Source organism: Bradysia coprophila, unplaced genomic scaffold, assembly GCF_014529535.1.
Source record: "Bradysia coprophila strain Holo2 unplaced genomic scaffold, BU_Bcop_v1 contig_197, whole genome shotgun sequence".
Lineage (NCBI taxonomy): Eukaryota > Metazoa > Arthropoda > Insecta > Diptera > Sciaridae > Bradysia > Bradysia coprophila.
The window spans coordinates 1,272,934-1,296,646 of record NW_023503460.1 but is presented as its reverse complement, the minus strand read 5'-3'; the positions used below and the strand labels follow the sequence as shown (position 1 = coordinate 1,296,646).

The following is a 23,713-nucleotide window of genomic DNA, read 5'->3' as shown; positions in this document are numbered from 1 at the left end:
TCAACGATTTTGTTGATCGAACTCATGTCACCAGTAGGTGCGCGCACTTGTCGCGTATCCCACTCCTTCATGTGTCCCCATTAAGCAGAGCAAAGAGGTGTGCATCATTGCTTATTACAGATGAACACAGGAACCGACACTGTTGATCATTTGACTTCGAAACTGGCTACCTACGGATGACCGTCTACTCAACCTTTCGACTAGAGAATGTTTATCAATGAAAATGACAAAACAAGAATACTGATTGTCATTCGAATCATTCGTCAAAACATCCACAATAATCTTTTCATGCTACTGCGTACACACACTGAAAGTCGTCAGTACTGAATGACAGTTTACCATTCTAGTATGACGTTAAGTTCAGTGAGCTCGCAACACTACTCTCGTTATTATTGACATGTTTGACCGAATTCATGCTACCAGTATAGGTTATGTCTACACCGAAATACTTGATAAACGTTCTCACGCCAAATCACTTAACTATTCGACCGCACTTCACGATTTCCTAGCACTTCTGTTGGTCAGGCACAACAACACTGACTAGAAATTCTCGCGTTGTCAAAAAACTTAAGTATTTTAGCAATTTTTCGCGGATCGGTTAAAAATGAAACTTCTGTCACTCAGCGCAGTGTTGCCAGTCCCGAGTAGAGGCCTTAGTCCAAGGGCCCAAATTTGAAACTTTTTTTGCCATCATTCTATTCGGCATTCAATTATCTCTCAATTGAAACAAAAACTAGCAAAATCGGATGAGATTTACTCGATTTATGTGCAAAAAAACACTTAGGGCCGAGTAGCGGCCTTAGTCCAAGAACCCAAATTTAAAACTCTTTTTGCCATCATTCTATTCGGCATTCAATTATCTCTGAATTGAAACAAAAACTAGCAAAATCGGATGAGATTTACTCGATTTATGTGCAAAAAACACTTAGGGCCGAGTAGAGGCCTTAGTCCAAGGGCCCAAATTTGAAACTTTTTTTGCCATCATTCTATTCGGCATTCAATTATCTCTCAATTGAAACAAAAACTAGCAAAATCGGATGAGATTTACTCGATTTATGTGCAAAAAACACTTAGGGCCGAGTAGCGGCCTTAGTCCAAGAACCCAAATTTAAAACTTTTTTTGCCATCATTCTCTTCGGCATTCAATTATCTCTGAATTGAAACAAAAACTAGCAAAATCGGATGAGATTTACTCGATTTATGTGCAAAAAACACTTAGGGCCGAGTAGCGGCCTTAGTCCAAGGGCCCAAATTTAAAACTTTTTTCACCACGTTCTTTTCGGTATTCAATTACCTTCCATAAAAAATTAAATCTAGCAAAATTGGATGAGATTTACTCGATTTATGTGCAAAAAACACTTAGGGCCGAGTATCCTGCTGTTCTGTTTATATATATATATATATATGTGTGTGTGTGAGGGGTAAAAAACGATAAATACAGATCGTACTGACAATGAAATAGACACCAGCTGATACAAAACCAGTTGTTGCTAGATGGACACACCGAAATTGTTTAATCACTGTATCCCAGATTTGTAAAATAGAATAGCCACGCTCACTCTTTCACATATTTACTCACTGTGTTGTCCATTGTTTTGGCCACACAACATAAAATCACCTCCAATGCCGCCGGTTAATGAAAATATATCTCCGTCACAAATTCCCGTGCGTCGATTCGGCTGCCCCTATCAACGGAAAAGCAAACATTTATTTTAATTGAATATTAAACTTTTTAAATAAATAAATGAATTTTTCGTTCGTTGCTTGTTAAGGTAAAATTCTATACTTTTTAGGCACAACTTTTATAATTATATTGGAAAGTTCTTATATGTTGTACTTACAGTACATACACAATGGGCATCGTTTTATCGTTTCATACCAAGAAATATGAAGCTATTCAAATACTTACAATGGAAAAATGAACAAAGTCTAGTCGGAGCTGACTGATGTCTGGGGAAATCATTTTGATTTTAAGCTTGCAACTTTTGACATCATTCGACATCAATGCTGGAAAGCTTGGGGACACAATATATGTAATGTTGTTAAAAACCTCCTGTTCACATGTGGCAGTAACTAAAATGTGGAAAAAATTGCAATTATTTTCAATAGATTACAATAGATATTTGTATGAAAAGGCGCGATAGTAAAACATAAAAAAAGGAGCATTATGAATAGTGTGCCGAATAGAGCTATTTGAGGAGGTACCCCATATATCTTGGCGTATCTTTAATCTCTTTTCGTACCACTACAAATGTAACCGATTTGTGGAAATTACAATTTTTTTTGTGATTTGTGGAAATCACAAAATTTGTTGAGATTTGTGGAAATTACAAATATTATTTTGTGAATTCATAAAACTTATTCTTTTGCTCGATCCTAGACTAGGATTCCTAGTGGAATGTATCCTTTTACGAAATGTACCGTGCAAGTGTTTCGTTCGATGCTAGAGAAACATGTAGGGCCTAACGTAACATACATTGGTTGGAGGGATCTAATTTAAAAACGAACTAAACTCCTTCGTTACATTTCGTAAAAGGATGAATTACTTAGGAACGAAGTAAACGCCTTTACGGCTAGAAGAATTACACGGGCTAATTATTAGACGATGCGAGAAAAAAAAAATAACTCCTAAGTTACCGACACCGTTCCGGCGCCCGGCTCGCATTGCGGCAATGCGAGCCGGGCGCCGGAACGGTGTCGGTAACTTAGGAGTTAATTTTTTTTCTCTCGCGTCGTCTAATAATTAGTCTGTGTAATTTGTTTTATTTAAAATTTAAATTTACAGAACAAAATTATAGACAGCAACTGAATTCACCCTTCAATAAATTGTATTAGGAAAGTGTTTGGTTTGCCATACAAAGATAAAAATCGGTTCTGGAGATATTATAACTAGATATGGAAATAACAAATGTGTGGAATGGAAATAAAACCGGGGATAAAACATATTAAAAAGTTGAGATAATAATTTCAGAAAAGGAGATAACATCAGAGATTAAAAATTGAAAAATCTAAGAGATCTCAAACGGAGATAAAAATTTAATTCTTAATTTCTTAATTTTCTTAATTTTTTTGACCTCCGATTCTCAATTATTTATCTGCCGTTTTGTTACGTACTTTGTAAAACGTTTTTTTTTCTTAACTTTAAAATAAAATTTTCAAAAATATCCCATATGGCTTCTGATTTCATAAATCACAAATTTGTATTTTTTTGTGAAAAACACGAATTTCACAAAAATTAAGTGTAATACACAAAATTTGTGATTTCCACAAATTGGTTATATTTGTAGTAGTGCGAAAAGAGATTAAAGATACGCCAAGATATATGGGGTTGAGGAGGTCACGCAGTTGAAGAGACGCGGATGACACACGTGTGCCACACACCTATACAATGAAGTGAGCCGGTTTCTGCAGTATTGCCACTACACTAACAAGAAATTCTGGCGTAGCATTGCCAGAGGTTACTACAGAGTTTTTGTTGTTGAATTTTTCAAGTTTAAATCATCGAAAAAATAAAATTTCTGGTGAAGGTTGGAAAAAACTTTCATTTGTCGTATGTCGTCCGCTTTGCTATGTTCGCTTTGTGGTAGCTTTACCATAGAAATGGCCACGAGTAAGGAAGTTTGGTGTTGAGTTGAAATTACATTTCAACTATGATTCGCTACACTTTTTCGTTAGCAAGTCGGTATAGTGCACTGTATTGAGTACCACTGTCGCCATAGCCTGATGAGAAATGGCATTTTTGAACTGCATAATAATGCAAAACGTCGAAAGGCGTATCAAATTTTCTCACAGATCGGAACAGTGGTCGAAATGTCCTATCAAAATTTCTTGGATTTATCGGTTTTATAATATTATTAGCTCATTAGCGATTGGACTGATGACTTGAAATATGGTTCCATTTACTTTTCAATTCATTCAAAAAAAAAAAAAAAAAAAAAAAAAAAAAAAAAAAAAAAAAAATCATTCTATTTTATACATGATTCTCATACGTTACATTATCATCTGCATCATTCCACTTTCCACCATTCCAACTCATTATAACATGCAATTTAAAAAGAATGATTAAACATTCTTTTTTGCTGTTGCAAGGTTCATTCGAAATTAGGTAAACATACTTTGTGTTGGAAAGTTTCCATCAGTTTTTTTTGCTGAATTTTTAAGTCTTTACTTGGAGTTTCACTGAAGTGCGCTTTGCGCTATTGCACATTAAAAGGCCGTATATAAGAAATAGATATATAGATAGAAAAGAGAAAGAACGATTGGAAAGAAAAGAAACGATGTTTTAAATACGTACAAACACAACATACGCCAAAGCCTAAAGCGCATTGTCCTCTTGAACTGCCACCCTGTATTCGACATTCGTACACGTTGAGACAAACACCAGACCTCCTTCCGTCATCTGATAAACACTCATCGTCAACAGGTACAGGAAAGAAGTTGAGAACTGTAAATAAATAAAAATGGTTGGTGAAACAATTTGCTTTATTTATTTATTTTAAATGTGAAATTAGATTTTCTTATTTTATAGTCGTATATCGTATACAATTTGTAGTAGGTAAGGCCAACGGGTGACGCATTTTATGGAATAAATCTATGAATAAAACTCAAAATAAATGATACAAATCGAAAAAAATCTTATTATAAATGGAACATCTGGAATGAAATGGGATTAAATGAAAAAAAAACAAGTAGAACGACATCCGGGAAATAAAAAAAAATCATTGCAAAATAAATAAAACTCTAAAAGCGGAGTCAACAATGGAATGGATCGAATAACTTGGAAAACTAAGGTAAAAGCAAAATAAAATGATCGACTCTGGTTTTTGACAATTGAAATTCAATTGTCAAAAACCAGACTCGATCATTTTATTTTGCTTTCATTTTAACAATTTGTGGTTTTTGCTTTTTTTATTTTTTGCACGTTTTTGACTATGTTGATGTTACACGGTGGCCCTCAAGTGAATTTTATGAAAGGGTACCCACAACATGAGCATTGCTGGTAGTAGTAAATGGACCGAGGGGTGACTCACTTCTAGATTAAATGAATTAAATGGTATTAAATGGATTTAATGGATCAAATTGATTTAATGGATGTAATGGAATAAAAATTGGATTAAATGGATTAAATAGGAAAAAAGTTCATTTTACAAAATACTATAAAAGTCTTAAAAATTGTTGATTTTGATCGAACCACGTACTACAACTCATACTACAATGTTAAAAAGCGAAAAAATACACTCTTAGGAGTTTTTGGTGTAAAGTGGATTAGATTAAATGGATTAAATCATGGCCCTACGTTAGTGAAGGGCCGTGACGCAAGTCCGTTCACACTGAAAAATTTGACAAAAAAAAATTTCCGCAGGACTGAGGAACGTATATACACGAACTTTTTGACTTTTACCCCTTTGCTCCTACTACCCGCAAAGTATTTTATTCGTAATCTGGGCGTCCATACGAGTTCAACGAGCTATCACACGCCTCATAAGGTTAAAATTTGGCCGAGATATTAAATTTCAAAACTTGGAAATTTGCAGAAATTTATATGAAGAAATTCATTTTCATACATTTTGAAATTGATGAATTTTACCAACCTTTGTCACTCTGTCACTCTGTCACTCTGTTAACCGAAACTTTTGAATTTACCGGCGGTTTTGGCTGAAATTTTCAGGGTATGTTAAGGACGTAATTCTAAGAATTTGAAGGAATTTTTATAAAAGCTTATAATTTCGGAGTTATGAGCGTGTTAAGCTATTGAGCTATGGAACCTATAACTCGGAAAATATGGCAGATAGAAAGTTCGTTTAAAAGACAAATTTATAGAGTTTCAGATTTCATTCGACACGTGTTTCATGGTTTTCCTAAAAAGTCGTCTATTTGGGAGCTATGAGCGTTTTAAGTGCGAGCTATGTCAGCCATAACTCGGAAAATACTGCGGATAGAAAGTTCGTGTAAAAGACAAAGTTATAGAGTTTTAGATTCTAGTCGATGCGTGTTTCATGGTTTCCCTAAAAAGTCGCTTATTTTGGAGATATGTGCGTTTTAAGTGCGAGCTATGTCAGCCATAACTCGGAAAATACTGCAGTTAGAAAGTTCGTTTAAAAGACAAATTGATAGAGTTTTACATTCTAGTCGACACGTGTTTCATGGTTTTCTTAAAAAGTCGCTTATTTGGGAGCTATGAGCGTTTTAAGTGCCTCAAATTTTCGATTTTGGTCAAATTTTCGATATTCGTGAATTTTTCGATTTTCATCAAATTTTTGAATTCCGTAAAATTTTCGATTTTCGTCAAATGAAAGCTGGAAGGTTGAGATCAAAGAGAAAGTTATACAGTTTTCTAAGAAGAATATTTTCGTTCAAACTGCATAGTATAATTGTCTATTATCTTCGACCCAATTCTAAAAAATCACAACTTACAAAGGAGCTGATATCGCCCAAAACCACTTGCAGTGGATGTGTGACGCAAGTCCTGTTATCCACTTACAAAAGAACTGATATCGGTGTAGGTGACGCTTACAGATTCTACACGCAAAAAGATATGCGTCACAAATGGCAGCTGATGAGCAAAGTACGCGAAAGTTTTATCAACAAAAATCTTACCAGAAAAATTTTAGGAAGAAAATTATAATAAAAAAGTTTGCGTCAAAAAGTGGCAGATGATTCGGCTTTCTTCCGTTTGAATTCCATTCATTAAAGGAATATATTTCACAATTATAAAAATTTTCCTTCCTCAACATCTGCCACTTGTGACGAAAACTTTTTTATTATAATTTTCTTCCTAAAATTTTTCTGGTAAGATTTTTGTTGATAAAACTTGCGCGTACTTTGCTCATCAGCTGCCATTTGTGACGCATATCTTTTTGCGTGTAGAATCTGTAAGCGTCACCTACACCGATATCAGTTCTTTTGTATTGGGCGATAAATTTAATACCATTTTTAACAAAAAAAAATTTCCTATACCTCACGAGTACTGAAACGAGCTGGGGATCGTGCAAATCTATTTTAGCCTAATTATTTCGGTAAAACTAAAAAAAATGTTTTGGATTAAATGGATTTAATGGATTAAATGGAAGTGCAAAATGGACCCTAGAGGAAAAAAAAACCACAACGCAATGTCGGAGCTGATCCCTTCTCATATTTTTTGAATTTCGTATGAATTTTCAACGGCATTTCACGGCATTTTCAAGCGAAAAAACCTTTCTTTCTTGAAAGAATACCCAAAAAAGAGTATTGTTAGGAGTGATGGGACATCAAATGACTCAGAAAAACCGTTCCACTATAACTGAGCTGATCCTTCGAAAAAACATTTATCCTACACGGTGGGGCTGAACGAACTTTAAATAAACATGTCGACTTCCATCTCGGTTCTTTTCATAGCTGAGTTAGGGGAGGCGTGTACTATCCAACGGCACATGTTGCGGGTGCAACCGCTGAGCCGTTTCTGAGAACTAGGAATATCGTCGCCTGGCTCCGCGGAAGTAACTGGACCAGTGTTTGAAACTGGAATCGGTAGAGGGACAAATTCTAAGAACAACCATGTAAAAATTATTGCTCTCGGTCATTTGGTCGCAGAGCAATAGAAGCTGAATGTCGAAAATTCCACCTCTTCAAGGGGTGATGCCACCTCGACGAAGTTCTCGATCAAGCACTTTATTAGCGTTTCTAGACAAGGTTAATGTGCTCTTTCGAATGGCAATAAATTTTTTTTGAAAGTGGTCTTTTTTGGTACATTTTCAGAAAAGTCACCTTTTTTCAACCCTCTGTGAATTTTGGCTACTCCCATAGATTATTTCAACACGACATACCTTGTAGCAGTTAGCCTGAAGTCTAAGCTTTCCAATGATACCAAATATGCCATGTATAATTCTCAGCAAGAACTGTTTATGATAAAGATTTTGCATCGTGGTCGGGCTACTAGCAAATTTAGGGTCATTGAAAACGAAATTTCTATTTTTATGTTTATTATGGCAGAAAAAGGAGATATTAAACAGTAGATAACTCACGTAAGTCGATGAGACATAACTCAAAGACATTAATTTGTAATATTTGTAAATTTTGTGCGGCAAGTGTAAAATTTTGTGCATCGCGAAACCACGAAATTATAGTATACGTATTCGTAGGAAACCAAGAAATTATAGTATACGTATTCGTAGGCCACGAGAATAATTTTTACACTCGCCAAACCATGAAAACACTGAATATCACGCGTCAAAATTTATCAAAAACCACACTTTTTTAGTTCTCTCTCAGCAGGTCAGCAGCCCTTGCTAACAGGTCTAGGGATTCAGACTATGTTTTCCTTAATGGTGGAGTTTGTTTATGTTATTCGTCAAATAGATAAAGGCGGAACTTACTCTCCGTATCACCGAGTAGTGTGATTCACATCGAACGATCAACTCGTTCGGCTTTATATCGCGTATTTTCGGTTTCGTTTTTATTCTCCTTCTTCTTCTATACATTCAAATTCAACCTTGAACGGTGTGTATTATATTTAGTTTTGTTGTTTGTGTATTTCATGGTGTGACGAGTGTAAAATTTTGTACATCACAGGATTGAAACCACTCAATCACAGCATATGTGTGAATTCGTATAGGTTTGTTCCAAGTAACTGTAAACTCGAACTTTGACAACCCGAACAACGACAATTTCATCCACAGCAACGTCACTTACGTGATATTTCATACAAATCGAGCAACGTCGCCTACGCGATCAGTCAAAAACACTCAAAAGAGTAAAAGTGACGCAAGTCCCTATGCATACTTCCAAAACAACTGATATCGCTGGAGGTGACGCATTCTGCGCTTGTACGCAAAATCTGTAACAGCAAAAATTTGACCAAAGAAATTCTAGAAACAAAATTTTACCAAATTTTGCGTCACAAAGTGGCAGATGATTCGGACGTATTAGGACATATTCTTGCCTATTTTAAACAAGGCATCAGAACAGTCGGAGCGTTTGCTACGACTGAGCCCCGTACGACCCGTAAACCTATTTAGCCCGAAACCATTATACGTCCATAGCCCTAATAAGCCCGTAACCCTTATTCGTCCGATATCAAAATGCTTCCGTAACCTTATTGCGTACTTGACATCATTGTCTATTTTTGCAAATTGTAAACTGTAAGCGTTCATCTTTAAAATTGCGCTTAGCGCAATTACAAAAGCCCGTACGAAGTACTTCTCAAGTATAAAACAAAAGTTTACGATGTTATCTTAGGAATCCCAATTTACAACTTTTTTTATCCCAATTTTCTTTCGGTATTGAATTATCTGTCAAACGAAACAAAAAGTAGCAAAATCTGATGAAATATACTCGATTTATGTGCAAAAAACACTTAGGGCCGAGCAGCGGCCTTAGTTCAAGGGCCCAAATTTGAAACTTTTTTCGCCACGTTCTTTTCGGTATTCAATTACCTTCCATAGAAAACTAAATCTAGCAAACTCGGATGAGATTTACTGGATTTATGTGCAAAAAACACTTAGGGCCAAGTAGTGGCCTTAGTCCAAGGGACCCAATTTGAAATTTTTTTCGCCACGTTCTTTTCGGTATTCAATTATCTCTCAAACGAAACGAAACAAAAACTAACAAAATCGGATGAGATTTACTCGATTTATGTGCAAAAAACACTTAGGGTCGAGTAGCGGCCTTAGTCCAAGGGCCCAAATTTGAAACTTTTTTTGCCATCATTCTATTCGGCATTCAATTATCTCTCAAATGAAACAAAAACTAGCAAAATCGGATGAGACTTATTCGATTTATGTGCAAAAACTACTTAGGGCCGAGTAGCGGCCTTAGTCCAAGGGCCCAAATTTGAAACCTTTTTCGCAACGTTCTTTTCGGTATTCAATTACCTTTCATAAAAAACTAAATCTAGCAAAATCGGATGAGATTTACTCGATTTATGTGCAAAAAACCCTTAGGGCCGAGTAGCGGCCTTAGTCCAAGGACCCAAATTTGAAACTTTTTTTGCCATCATTCTATTCGGCATTCAATTATCTCTCAAATGAAACAAAAACTTATTCGATTTATGTGCAAAAACGACTTAGGGCCGAGTAGCGGCCTTAGTCCAAGGGCCCGAATTTGAAACTTTTTTCCCCACGTTCTTTTCGGTATTCAATTACCTTTCATAAAAAACTAAATCTAGCAAAATCGGATGAGATTTACTCGATTTATGTGCAAAAAACACTTAGGGCCGAGTAACGACCTTTGAGCCATCCCAACAAGCCCACATTGCATCTTACCCAAAAACAATGTTCAGCAACTTTGTTCTACTTGTCAATACCTTTCATTTGATATATCACAAGCAGGTATTGCGTGCGTATTTCGGTAGATATCGGCGAAAGACTGAAAAACACCTATAGGGCCCTAGCTCTGGAATTTGGGCCCTTGGACTAAGGCCGCTACTCGGCCCTAAGTGTTTTTTGCACATAAATCGAGTAAATCTCATCCGATTTTGCTAGATTTAGTTTTTTATGGAAGGTAACTGAATACCGAAAAGAACGTGTCGAAAAAAGTTTCAAATTTGGGCCCTTGGACTAAGGCCGCTACTCGGCCCTAAGTGTTTTTTGCACATAAATCGAGTAAATCTCATCCGATTTTGCTAGATTTAGTTTTTTATGGAAGGTAACTGAATACCGAAAAGAACGTGTCGAAAAAAGTTTCAAATTTGGGCCCTTGAACTAAGGCCGCTACTCGGCCCTAAGTGTTTTTTGCAAATAAATCGAGTAAATCTCATCCGGTTTTGCTAGATTTAGTTTTTTATGGAAGGTAACTGAATACCGAAAAGAACGTGTCGAAAAAAGTTTCAAATTTGGGCCCTTGGACTAAGGCCGCTACTCGGCCCTAAGGGTTTTTTGCACATAAATCGAGTAAATCTCATCCGATTTTGCTAGATTTAGTTTTTTATGGAAGGTAACTGAATACCGAAAAGAACGTGTCGAAAAAAGTTTCAAATTTGGGCCCTTGGACTAAGGCCGCTACTCGGCCCTAAGGGTTTTTTGCACATAAATCGAGTAAATCTCATCCGATTTTGCTAGATTTAGTTTTTTATGGAAGGTAACTGAATACCGAAAAGAACGTGTCGAAAAAAGTTTCAAATTTGGGCCCTTGGACTAAGGCCGCTACTCGGCCCTAAGTGTTTTTTGCACATAAATCGAGTAAATCTCATCCGATTTTGCTAGATTTAGTTTTTTATGGAAGGTAACTGAATACCGAAAAGAACGTGTCGAAAAAAGTTTCAAATATGGGCCCTTGGACTAAGGCCGCTACTCGGCTCTAAGTGTTTTTTGCACATAAATCGAGTAAATCTGATCCGATTTTGCTAGATTTAGTTTTTAGCCCCGTACGAAGTACTGGGGGCTTATAAGATTAATATGCCGTTTGTAACACGTCGAATTGGAAGCAGACAGTAAGGGCAAAGCATTTGGTTATGTTCATAGATGACGAATCCGCAATAAAAAAAATGTCCGTCCGTCCGTCCGTCCGTCCGTCCGTCCGTGACCCCTCTAGCTGGAGCAAATCACAACCTTTTTTCAAAATTCTTTTTTTCCCCGATTGGTATCGACAAAAGTAAGGTCAAGTTCGAAAATGGGCATGGTAGGGTCGGCCCTTCCAGAGCTAGGGCCCTATAGGTGTTTTTCAGTCTTTCGATGATATCTACCGAAATACGCACGCAATAGCTGCTTGTAATATATCAAATGAAAGGTATTGACGAGTAGAACAAAGTTGCTGAACATTGTTTTTGGGTAGGATGCAACCCGGGCTTGTTGCGAGGGCTCAAAGGTCGTTACTCGGCCCTAAGTGTTTTTTGCACATAGATCGAGTAAATCTCATCCGATTTTGCTAGATTTAGTTTTTTATGGAAGGTAATTGAATACCGAAAAGAACGTGGCGAAAAAAGTTTCAAATTTGGGCCCTTAGACTAAGGCCGCTACTCGGCCCTAAGTGTTTTTTGCACATAAATCGAGTAAATCTCATCCGATTTTGCTAGATTTAGTTTTTTATGGAAGGTAATTGAATACCGAAAAGAACGTGGCGAAAAAAGTTTCAAATTTGGGCCCTTAGACTAAGGCCGCTACTCGGCCCTAAGTGTTTTTTGCACATAAATCGAGTAAATCTCATCCGATTTTGCTAGATTTAGTTTTTTATGGAAGGTAATTGAATACCGAAAAGAACGTGGCGAGAAAAGTTTCAAATTTGGGCCCTTGGACTAAGGCCGCTACTCGGCCCTAAGTGTTTTTTGAACATAAATCGAGTAAATCTCATCCGATTTTGCTATATTTAGCTTTTTGTGGAAGGTAATTGAATACTGAAAAGAACGTGGCGAAAAACGTTTCAAATTTGCTCTCTTGGACTAAGGCCGCTACTCGGCCCTAAGTGTTTTTTGCACATAAATCGAGTAAATCTCATCCGATTTTTCTAGTTTTTGTTTCATTTGAGAGATAATTGAATGCCGAATAGAATGATGGCGAAAAAAGTTTCAAATTTGGTCCCTTGGACTAAGGCCGCTACTCGGCCCTAAGTGTTTTTTGCACATAAATCGAATAAATCTCATCCGATTTTGCTAGTTTTTGTTTCATTTGAGAGATAATGGAATGCCGAATAGAATTATAGCAAAAAAAGTTTCAAATTTGGGCCCTTGGACTAAGGCCGCTACTCGGCCCTAAGTGTTTTTTGCACATAAATCGAGTAAATCTCATCCGATTTTGCTAGATTTAGTTTTTTATGGAAGGTAACTGAATACCGAAAAGAACGTGTCGAAAAAAGTTTCAAATTTGGGCCCTTGGACTAAGGCCGCTACTCGGCCCTAAGTGTTTTTTGCACATAAATCGAGTAAATCTCATCCGATTTTGCTAGATTTAGTTTTTTATGGAAGGTAACTGAATACCGAAAAGAACGTGTCGAAAAAAGTTTCAAATTTGGGCCCTTGAACTAAGGCCGCTACTCGGCCCTAAGTGTTTTTTGCAAATAAATCGAGTAAATCTCATCCGGTTTTGCTAGATTTAGTTTTTTATGGAAGGTAACTGAATACCGAAAAGAACGTGTCGAAAAAAGTTTCAAATTTGGGCCCTTGGACTAAGGCCGCTACTCGGCCCTAAGGGTTTTTTGCACATAAATCGAGTAAATCTCATCCGATTTTGCTAGATTTAGTTTTTTATGGAAGGTAACTGAATACCGAAAAGAACGTGTCGAAAAAAGTTTCAAATTTGGGCCCTTGGACTAAGGCCGCTACTCGGCCCTAAGGGTTTTTTGCACATAAATCGAGTAAATCTCATCCGATTTTGCTAGATTTAGTTTTTTATGGAAGGTAACTGAATACCGAAAAGAACGTGTCGAAAAAAGTTTCAAATTTGGGCCCTTGGACTAAGGCCGCTACTCGGCCCTAAGTGTTTTTTGCACATAAATCGAGTAAATCTCATCCGATTTTGCTAGATTTAGTTTTTTATGGAAGGTAACGGAATACCGAAAAGAACGTGTCGAAAAAAGTTTCAAATATGGGCCCTTGGACTAAGGCCGCTACTCGGCTCTAAGTGTTTTTTGCACATAAATCGAGTAAATCTGATCCGATTTTGCTAGATTTAGTTTTTAGCCCCGTACGAAGTACTGGGGGCTTATAAGATTAATATGCCGTTTGTAACACGTCGAATTGGAAGCAGACAGTAAGGGCAAAGCATTTGGTTATGTTCATAGATGACGAATCCGCAATAAAAAAAATGTCCGTCCGTCCGTCCGTCCGTCCGTCCGTCCGTGACCCCTCTAGCTGGAGCAAATCACAACCTTTTTTCAAAATTCTTTTTTTCCCCGATTGGTATCGACAAAAGTAAGGTCAAGTTCGAAAATGGGCATGGTAGGGTCGGCCCTTCCAGAGCTAGGGCCCTATAGGTGTTTTTCAGTCTTTCGATGATATCTACCGAAATACGCACGCAATAGCTGCTTGTAATATATCAAATGAAAGGTATTGACGAGTAGAACAAAGTTGCTGAACATTGTTTTTGGGTAGGATGCAACCCGGGCTTGTTGCGAGGGCTCAAAGGTCGTTACTCGGCCCTAAGTGTTTTTTGCACATAGATCGAGTAAATCTCATCCGATTTTGCTAGATTTAGTTTTTTATGGAAGGTAATTGAATACCGAAAAGAACGTGGCGAAAAAAGTTTCAAATTTGGGCCCTTAGACTAAGGCCGCTACTCGGCCCTAAGTGTTTTTTGCACATAAATCGAGTAAATCTCATCCGATTTTGCTAGATTTAGTTTTTTATGGAAGGTAATTGAATACCGAAAAGAACGTGGCGAAAAAAGTTTCAAATTTGGGCCCTTAGACTAAGGCCGCTACTCGGCCCTAAGTGTTTTTTGCACATAAATCGAGTAAATCTCATCCGATTTTGCTAGATTTAGTTTTTTATGGAAGGTAATTGAATACCGAAAAGAACGTGGCGAGAAAAGTTTCAAATTTGGGCCCTTGGACTAAGGCCGCTACTCGGCCCTAAGTGTTTTTTGAACATAAATCGAGTAAATCTCATCCGATTTTGCTATATTTAGCTTTTTGTGGAAGGTAATTGAATACTGAAAAGAACGTGGCGAAAAACGTTTCAAATTTGCTCTCTTGGACTAAGGCCGCTACTCGGCCCTAAGTGTTTTTTGCACATAAATCGAGTAAATCTCATCCGATTTTTCTAGTTTTTGTTTCATTTGAGAGATAATTGAATGCCGAATAGAATGATGGCGAAAAAAGTTTCAAATTTGGTCCCTTGGACTAAGGCCGCTACTCGGCCCTAAGTGTTTTTTGCACATAAATCGAGTAAATCTCATCCGATTTTGCTAGTTTTTGTTTCATTTGAGAGATAATGGAATGCCGAATAGAATTATAGCAAAAAAAGTTTTAAATTTGGGTCCTTGGACTAAGGCCGCTACTCGGCCCTAAGTGTTTTTTGCACATAAATTGAGAAAATCTCAACCGATTTTGCTAGTTTTTGTTTCATTTGAGAGATAATTGAATGCCGAATAGAATGGTGGAAAAAAAGTTTTAAATTTGGGCCCTTGGTCTAAGGCCGCTACTCGGCCCTAAGTGTTTTTTGCACATAAATCGAGTAAATATCATCCGAGTTTGCTAATTTTTGTTTTATTTGAGAGGTAATTGAATCGTTCGTTCGTTTTCAGCCTGTTTCTATCCACTGCTGGATGTAGGCCTCTCCAACTTCTTTCCATTTCGTACGATCCATTGCCATTTGCTGCCAGTTTGTACCTGCAATATTCTTAATTCCGTTTGTCCATCTCTCTGGTGGTCTACCTATAGCTCGTCTTTTATATGGTCGCCAGTTCATGATCTTTTTGGTCCAACGTTCGTCTGTCCTTCTTGCAATATGTCCCGCCCAGCTCCATTTCAGAGATGCTATTCTTTCCATGACATCAACGACCCTGGTTTGTTGTCGAATCCATTGATTCGTCATTCTGTCTCTGAGTCTTATTCCGAGCATACTCCGTTCCATGGCTCTTTGTGTCACTCTCAATTTATCTTCGGATGCTTTTGTTAAAGTTAACGTTTCCGCTCCATAGGTGAGCACTGGAAGGACACAAGTGTCGAAAACTTTGCGTTTCAGACTATTATTCATTTTGCTTTTGAAAATTAGTCTGAGTTTTCCGAACGCTGCCCATGCAAGACCAATCCTACGTCTTATTTCTGCAGTCTGGTTGTCGAGACCTAACTTCAGTTTATGTCCTAGATATACATAGCTATCGACTCGTTCAATGACAGTGTCACCAATTTTGATTTCTCTATCGTCCCCGATGTTGGTCATGACTTTTGTTTTCGATAAGTTCATCTTGAGGCCAACTTTGCTCGCCTCTTCACTTAACTGTTGTAGCATAAGCTGAGCCTGACCTAGATTCGCTGCTATCGGTACAATGTCATCAGCGAAGCGGAGATTGCTCAGGTACTCTCCATTTATCTTTATTCCCATTTTACTCCAGTTTAACTTCCTAAAAATACTCTGCAGAATCGCCGTGAATAATTTCGGTGAAATGGTGTCACCCTGCCTTACACCTCGGCCAATTCTGAATTTCTCCGTGCTCTTATGAAGTTTTATACATGAAGTAGCATTTTTGTACACATATCGAATTGTGTTGGAGTACCTTGAGTCTACTCTACATTCGTCTAATGCGTCCAATATCGACCATGTTTCCACTGAATCGAAAGCTTTTTCGAAGTCTATGAATAGCAAGACTATGTCGATGTTGTATTCACGACACTTCTCAATAAGCGTTCTCATCACCTGCAAATTGTCGTTTGTGCTGAAACCAGATCTGAAAGCAGCTTGTTCAACAGGTTGGTAGAAGTCGAACTTGTTAGTGTTCCTCTTCGTAATGATTTTCATAAACAACTTGTAGAGTGTTGACAATAGGCTTATGGGTCGGTAATTTTCCAGCTTTGTTATGTCTCCTTTTTTATGCAGCAATGTAATTACCGCATTTTCCCAGGCTTCTGGTACTTCTTCCCATTGGAGACATCGATTAAACAAAGCCGTGATTGCCTTTAATAATGAGTCTCCACCCAGTTTAATGGCTTCCACTGGAACACCATCTTCTCCGGGAGACTTTTTGTTTTTCATCTCGGCTACTGCAGCTTTGACTTCATCAACAGTTATGTCGGGCATATCCTCCGATCCCACGTTTCTTATTATTGGTCTATCTTCGGTTTCTTCCGTTGGGCTCTGTCTTGCTGAAGAAAACAAATTCTCATAAAATTCTGTTGCAATGTTTAATATCGCATTTCGATCCGTTTGGATCGTTCCTGTTTTGTCTCGTAATTTGAAGATTTCTTTTTTGGCGTTTGTCATTTTTCTCCGTAGGACTTTCATATTGCAGTTAGCTTCAATTATGTTTCGAGCCAATTGGACATTATATTTTCTTTCATCTGATCTCCTTGCTCTGTTGATACTTTTAGACAGGTTCCGGTATTCCACCGAATCTCGTCCTCCGTTTTTTACCAACTCTGCTCTGCTTGCGATCAGGTCTAATGTTTCTCTGCTGAGTTTTGATTCTTTCCCTTGGACGGATTTGCATTTGGATTTCATGAAACCCATTATTGTATCGACGATTTTGGTATTCAATTCGTCCAATGTTTCACATTGATTGTTGACGTTATCTAATTCGGCAGTCATTTTCGTAGCAAATTCTTCATTTTGTGTGTAAAGCCGTTGTACGTCAATCCTTTCACTTTTCTGAACTAGTTGTGATCTTTGAAATCTGGTATTTAACGTGACTCTTGCACGAACCATTCGGTGATCACTACCGGTTGAAAAATTGTTTAGGACCGTAACGTTCTTAACGGTTGACTTACAGCCAGTTATGATGTAATCGATCTCATTTTTCGTTACACCATCTGCACTAGCCCAAGTCCATTTCCGTTGAGGCTTTCCTGCAAAAAATGAATTCATTGCGTACAAATTGTGTTGCTGTAAGAAGTTGAGTAAAGTATTTCCACGCTCATTTCTTTGGTCGTTGCTAAAACTACCAACAGAAACTTCGGAGTCTTCTTCTCGTTTTCCCAGCTTCGCATTGAAATCACCGATTAGATATTGGTAATGTGAAGGGTTTTCGTCCAGAGCTTTCTCGACATCTTCATAGAATCTTTCTACTTCTTCGTCATCATGAGTGGACGTGGGTGCGTAAACCTGAATTAATTTGACACTGTATCTGTTATTTATCTTCAGGCTTACGTATATCACTCGATCGGATATGCTTTTCGTGTGAATTATGCGATCCGACCACCGCTTGTTTATGAACAATCCGACACCGTGCATCAGCATCTGACTGTCACTTCCTCGGTAGAAGAATGTATGCCCTGATTGTAATTTCAGGCATTCCTCTCCAGGTTTTCTCACTTCGCTCACTCCCACAACATCCCATTTTATCTTTTCTAGCTCTTCTTCCATTTCTTGCATTTTTTGTCTTGACGACAATGTTCTGGCATTATATGTGGCAATGTATAATTCGTTATGGCTTCGTTTGAATAATTGAATACCCAATGGAAAGTTGGCAAAAAATTTTGGGTTTCTAAAATAATGTCGTAAATTGTTGGTTTTATTTGAGAGGTACTTCGTACGGGCTTTCGTAATTGCGCTATGCGCAATTTTAAAAATGAACACTTTCAGTAAATTTGAGCATGCCCAACTTGACTTGCATTTTGGTAACAGACGCATTAGAGGGTTGTAGACGTATTAGGGGTCCGGGCGTATTACGGCTACGTTCGTATTATGGTTACGGACGAAATAGGATTACAGGTCGTACGGGGCTAAGTCGCAGCAAACGCTCCGACTGTTCTGATGCCTTGTTTGTGGAAGGTTGAATACCGAAAATAACGTGGCAAAAAAGTTTCAAATTTGGGCCCTTGGACTAAGGCCGCCACTCGGCCCTAAGTGTTTTTTGCACATAAATCGAGTAAATCTCATCCGATTTTGCTAGTTTTTGATTCATTTGAGAGATAATTGAATACCCAATAGAAAGTTGGCAAAAAATTTTGGGTTTCTAAAATAATGTCGTAAATTGTTGGTTTTATTTGAGAGGTACTTCGTACGGGCTTTCGTAATTGCGCTATGCGCAATTTTAAAAATGAACACTTTCAGTAAATTTGACCATGCCCAACTTGACTTGCATTTTGGTAACAGATGCATTAGAGGGTTGTAGACGTATTAGGGTTCCGGGCGTATTACGGCTACGGACGTATTATGGTTACGGACGAAATAGGATTACGGGTCGTACGGGGCTAAGTCGCAGCAAACGCTCCGACTGTTCTGATGCCTTGTTTTTATTGCGGATTTGTCATCTATGAACATAACCAAATGCTTTGCCCTTACTGGCTGCTTCCAATTCGACATGTTACAAACGGCATATTAATCTTATAAGCCCCCAGTACTTCGTACGGGGCTAAAAATTTCTTAAAAGTACTTTCCTCAACATCTGTCACTTGTGACGCAAAATTTTTAGCCCCGTACGAAGTACTGGGGGCTTATAAGATTAATATGCCGTTTGTAACACGTCGCAGCAGACAGTAAGGGCAAAGCATTTGGTTATGTTCATAGATAACGAATCCGCAATAAAAACAAGGCATCAGAACAGTCGGAGCGTTTGCTGCGACTTAGCCCCGTACAACCCGTAATCCTATTTCGTCCGCAACCATAATACGTCCGTAGCCCTAATAAGCCCGGAACCCTAATACGTCTACAACCCTCTAATGCGTCTGTTTCCAAAATGCAAGTCCAGTTGGGCATTGTCAAATTTACTCAAACTGTTCATTTTTAAAATTGCGCATAGCGCAATTACGAAAGCCCGTACGAAGTACCTTTCAAATAAAACCAACAATTTACGACATTATTTTAGAAACCCAAAATTTTTTGCCAACTTTCCATTGGGTATTCAATTACCTCTCAAATGAAACAAAAACTAGCAAAATCGGTTGAGATTTACTCGATTTATGTGCAAAAAGCACTTAGGGCCGAGTAGCGGCCTTAGTGCAAGGGCCCAAATTTGAAACTTTTTTTGCCATCATTCTATTCGGCATTCAATTATCTCTCAAATGAAATAAAAACTAGCAAAATCGGATGAGATTTACTCGATTTATGTGCAAAAAACACTTAGGGCCGAGTAGCGGCCTTAGTGCAAGGGCCCAAATTTGAAACTTTTTTTGCCATCATTCTATTCGGCATTCAATTATCTCTCAAATGAAACAAAAACTAGCAAAATCGGATGAGATTTACTCGATTTATGTGCAAAAAACACTTAGGGCCGAGTAGCGGCCCTAGTCCAAGGGCCCTAATTTAAAATTTTTTTCGTCACGTTCTTTTCGGTATTCAATTACCTTCCATAAAAAACTAAAACTAGCAAAAGCGGATGAGATTTACTCGATTTATGTGCAAAAAACACTTAGGGCCGAGGAACGACCTTTGAGCCCTCCCAACAAGCCCACGTGGCATCTTACCCAAAAAACAATGTTCAGCAACTTTGTTCTACTCGTCAATACCTTTCATTTGATATATCACAAGCAGCTATTGCGTGCGTATTTCGGTAGATATCGTCGAAAGACTGAAAAACACCTATAGGGCCCTAGCTCTGGAGGGGCCGACCCTACCATGCCCATTTTCGAACTTGACCTTACTTTTGTCGATACCAATCGGGGAAAAAAAGAATTTTGAAAAAAGGTTGTGATTTACTCTAGCTAGAGGGGTCACGAACGGACGGACGGACGGACGGACGGACATTTTTTTTACTGCGGATTCGTCATCTATGAACATAACCAAATGCTATGCCCTTACTGTCTGCTTCCAATTCGACGTGTTACAAACGGCATATTAATCTTATAAGCCCCCAGTACTTCGTACGGGGCTAAAAATGTCCGTCCGTCCGTCCGTTCGTCCGTCCGTCCGTGACCCCTCTAGCTTGAGCAAATCTCAACGTTTTTTCAAAATTCTTTTTTTCCCCGATTGGTATCGACAAAAGTAAGGTCAAGTTCGAAAATGGGCATGGTAGGGTCGGCCCTTCCAGAGCTAGGGCCCTATAGGTGTTTCTCAGTAATTCGACAATATCTACCGAAATACGCACGCAATAGCTGCTTGTGATATATCAAATGAAAGGTATTGACGAGTAGAACAAAGTTGCTGAACATTGTTTTTGGGTAAGATGCAACGCGGGCTCGTTGGGAGGGCTCAAAAGTCGTTACTCGGCCCTAAGTGTTTTTTGCACATAAATCGAGTAAATCTCATCCGATTTTGCCAGATTTAGTTTTTTATGGAAGGTAATTGAATACCGAAAATAACTCTTCTTCTTCTTCTTCTTTTTCAGCCTGTTTCTATCCACTGCTGGATGTAGGCCTCTCCAACTTCTTTCCATTTCGAACGATCCATTGCCATTTGCTGCCAGTTTGTACCTGCAATATTCTTAATTCCGTTTGTCCATCTCTCTGGTGGTCTACCTATAGCTCGTCTTTTATATGGTCGCCAGTTCATGATCTTTTTGGTCCAACGTTCGTCTGTCCTTCTTGCAATATGTCCCGCCCAGCTCCATTTCAGAGATGCTATTCTTTCCATGACATCAACGACCCTGGTTTGTTGTCGAATCCATTGATTCGTCATTCTGTCTCTGAGTGTTATTCCAAGCATACTCCGTTCCATGGCTCTTTGTGTCACTCTCAATTTATCTTCGGATGCTTTTGTTAAAGTTAACGTTTCCGCTCCATAAGTGAGCACTGGAAGGACACAAGTGTCGAAAACTTTGCGTTTCAGACTATTATTCATTTTGCTTTTGAAAATTAGTCTGAGTTTTCCGAACGCTGCCCATGCAAGACCAATCCTACGTCTTATTTCTGCAGTTTGGTTGTCCAGACCTAACTTCAGTTTATGTCCTAGATATACATAGCTGTCGACTCGTTCAATGACAGTGTCACCAATTTTGATTTCTCTATCGTCCCCGATGTTGGTCATGACTTTTGTTTTCGATAAGTTCATCTTGAGGCCAACTTTGCTCGCCTCTTCACTTAACTGTTGTAGCATAAGCTGAGCCTGACCTAGATTCGCTGCTATCGGTACAATGTCATCAGCGAAGCGGAGATTGCTCAGGTACTCTCCATTTATCTTTAATCCCATTTTACTCCAGTTTAACTTCCTAAAAATACTCTGCAGAATCGCCGTGAATAATTTCGGTGAAATGGTGTCACCCTGCCTTACACCTCGGCCAATTCTGAATTTCTCCGTGCTCTTATGAAGTTTTATACATGAAGTAGCATTTTTGTACACATATCGAATTGTGTTGGAGTACCTTGAGTCTACTCTACATTCGTCTAATCCGAAAATAACGTGGCGAAAAAAGTTTCAAATTTGGGCCCTTGGACTAAGGCCGCTACTCGGCCCTAAGTGTTTTTTGTACATAAATCGAGTAAATCTCATTCGATTTTGCTAGTTTTTGTTTCATTTGAGAGATAATTGAATGCCGAATAGAATGATGGCAAAAAAGTTTCAAATTTGGGCTCTTGGACTAAGGCCGCTACTCGGCCCTAAGTGTTTTTTGCACATAAATCGAGTAAATCTCATCCGATTTTGCTAGATTTAGTTTTTTATGGAAGGTAATTGAATACCGAAAAGAACGTGTCGAAAAAACTTTCAAATTTGGCCCCTTGGACTAAGGCCGGTACTCGGCCCTAAATATTTTTTGCACATAAATCGAATAAATCTCATCCGATTTTGCTAGCTTTTGTTTCATTTGATAGATAATTGAATGCCGAATAGAATGATGGCAAAAAAAATTCAAAAATTCCGTCCGTCCGTCCGTGACCCCTCTAGCTAGAGTAAACCACAACCTTTTTTCAAAATTCTTTTTTTCCCCGATTGGTATCGACAAAAGTAAGGTCAAGTTCGAAAATGGGCATGGTAGGGTCGGCCCCTCCAGAGCTAGGGCCCTATAGGTGTTTTTCAGTCTTTCGACGATATCTACCGAAATACGCACGCAATAGCTGCTTGTGATATATCAAATGAAAGGTATTGACGAGTAGAACAAAGTTGCTGAACATTGTTTTTGGGTAAGATGCAACGCGAGCTTGTCGGGAGGGCTCAAAGGTCGTTACTGTTGGAAATCAATTTGATCTACACGAATCTAGTTGGCAATTCAATCTTGTATTAAATATTTTACTTCATTCGAATTATACGTTTCTTATATAACAGTCGCTATTTTTGCTTTACTCTGAATTTCCACTGACACTGGACTGGATAATTCTTCAGGTTGTGGGCCCAGAGAACGAGTTGAGTAAATTAAAATGGCAGAAGAAAACATATACCGAAAATTCGTCCAATTTGATGGGACCAATTGGAACAGCTGGAAGTTTCGGGTGAATGTGTTGTTGGATGAAAAGAATCTGACTGATTATATCGAGCATGACTTGGCTGAGCTTATGCATCAAGCAATTGATGACGAAGACGAACTCAAATGTGTGAAGGAAGAAAAGAAATGCAAGGCAATTCTGGTTCAATGTATCGCGGACACACACTTGGAATATGTTCAAGATAAAAAGCGAGCCAAGGAAATGTATGATGCACTGAAGGCAGTCTACGAGCGAAAAAGTGTAGCTGGACAGTTGTATCTACGAAAGAAGCTGATCACTTTGAAGTACGAAGAAAGCGATGAAATGAACGAGCATTTTCTAGTCTTCGACAAAACGGTACGTGAGTTAAAAGCGATTGGGGCTAAGTTGGAGGACTTAGACATTATTTGTCACCTATTGTTATCGTTGCCGAAGTCTTACAACAATTTGGTCACGGCGTTGGAAACGTTGGATCCGGATAAACTGACCATCAGTTTTGTAAAGGGCCGTCTGCTAGATGAATTCACGAAACGAAAACAATGCGAAGGTTCAATTACTAGCAAATCAAATCCTTCAGTTGCGATGAGTGCGAGTGAATCCAATTTCAAGTTCAAATGCTATCGCTGCCAGAAACCTGGTCATAAATGGTCGCAATGCAAAGTGAAATTTGATAAGAAATCACCGTCAACGCCGGACAAATCAAAATCAGAGAAGAATGCAAATGTGGCTTCCAAATTTTCCGATGACAGTGATGATGATGAGATTGGAATAGCATTTGGAATGTTTGAGAAATGGTCTAAACCAATCGCAGACCAGAAAGCGTTAATTAGCGTTTCCAGTGCTTTGCAGCGTCGGCGTCGAATTGTAAAATTTTTTTTGG

General features: G+C 38.4%; 1 protein-coding gene across 1 annotated transcript in view; it reads right to left on the bottom strand.

Moving 5' to 3' along the window:
* Nucleotides 1-23,713, bottom strand: part of LOC119075298 — a 128,407-nt gene that overhangs the window by 93,913 nt on the left and 10,781 nt on the right. The window contains exons 2-4 of the mRNA XM_037181709.1: nt 4,295-4,444; nt 1,910-2,073; nt 1,580-1,685 (exon numbers count right to left, since the gene is read on the bottom strand). Coding sequence (XP_037037604.1) covers nt 1,580-1,685; nt 1,910-2,073; nt 4,295-4,444 — 420 coding nt within the window. The remainder of the gene's footprint in view (nt 1-1,579; nt 1,686-1,909; nt 2,074-4,294; nt 4,445-23,713) is intronic.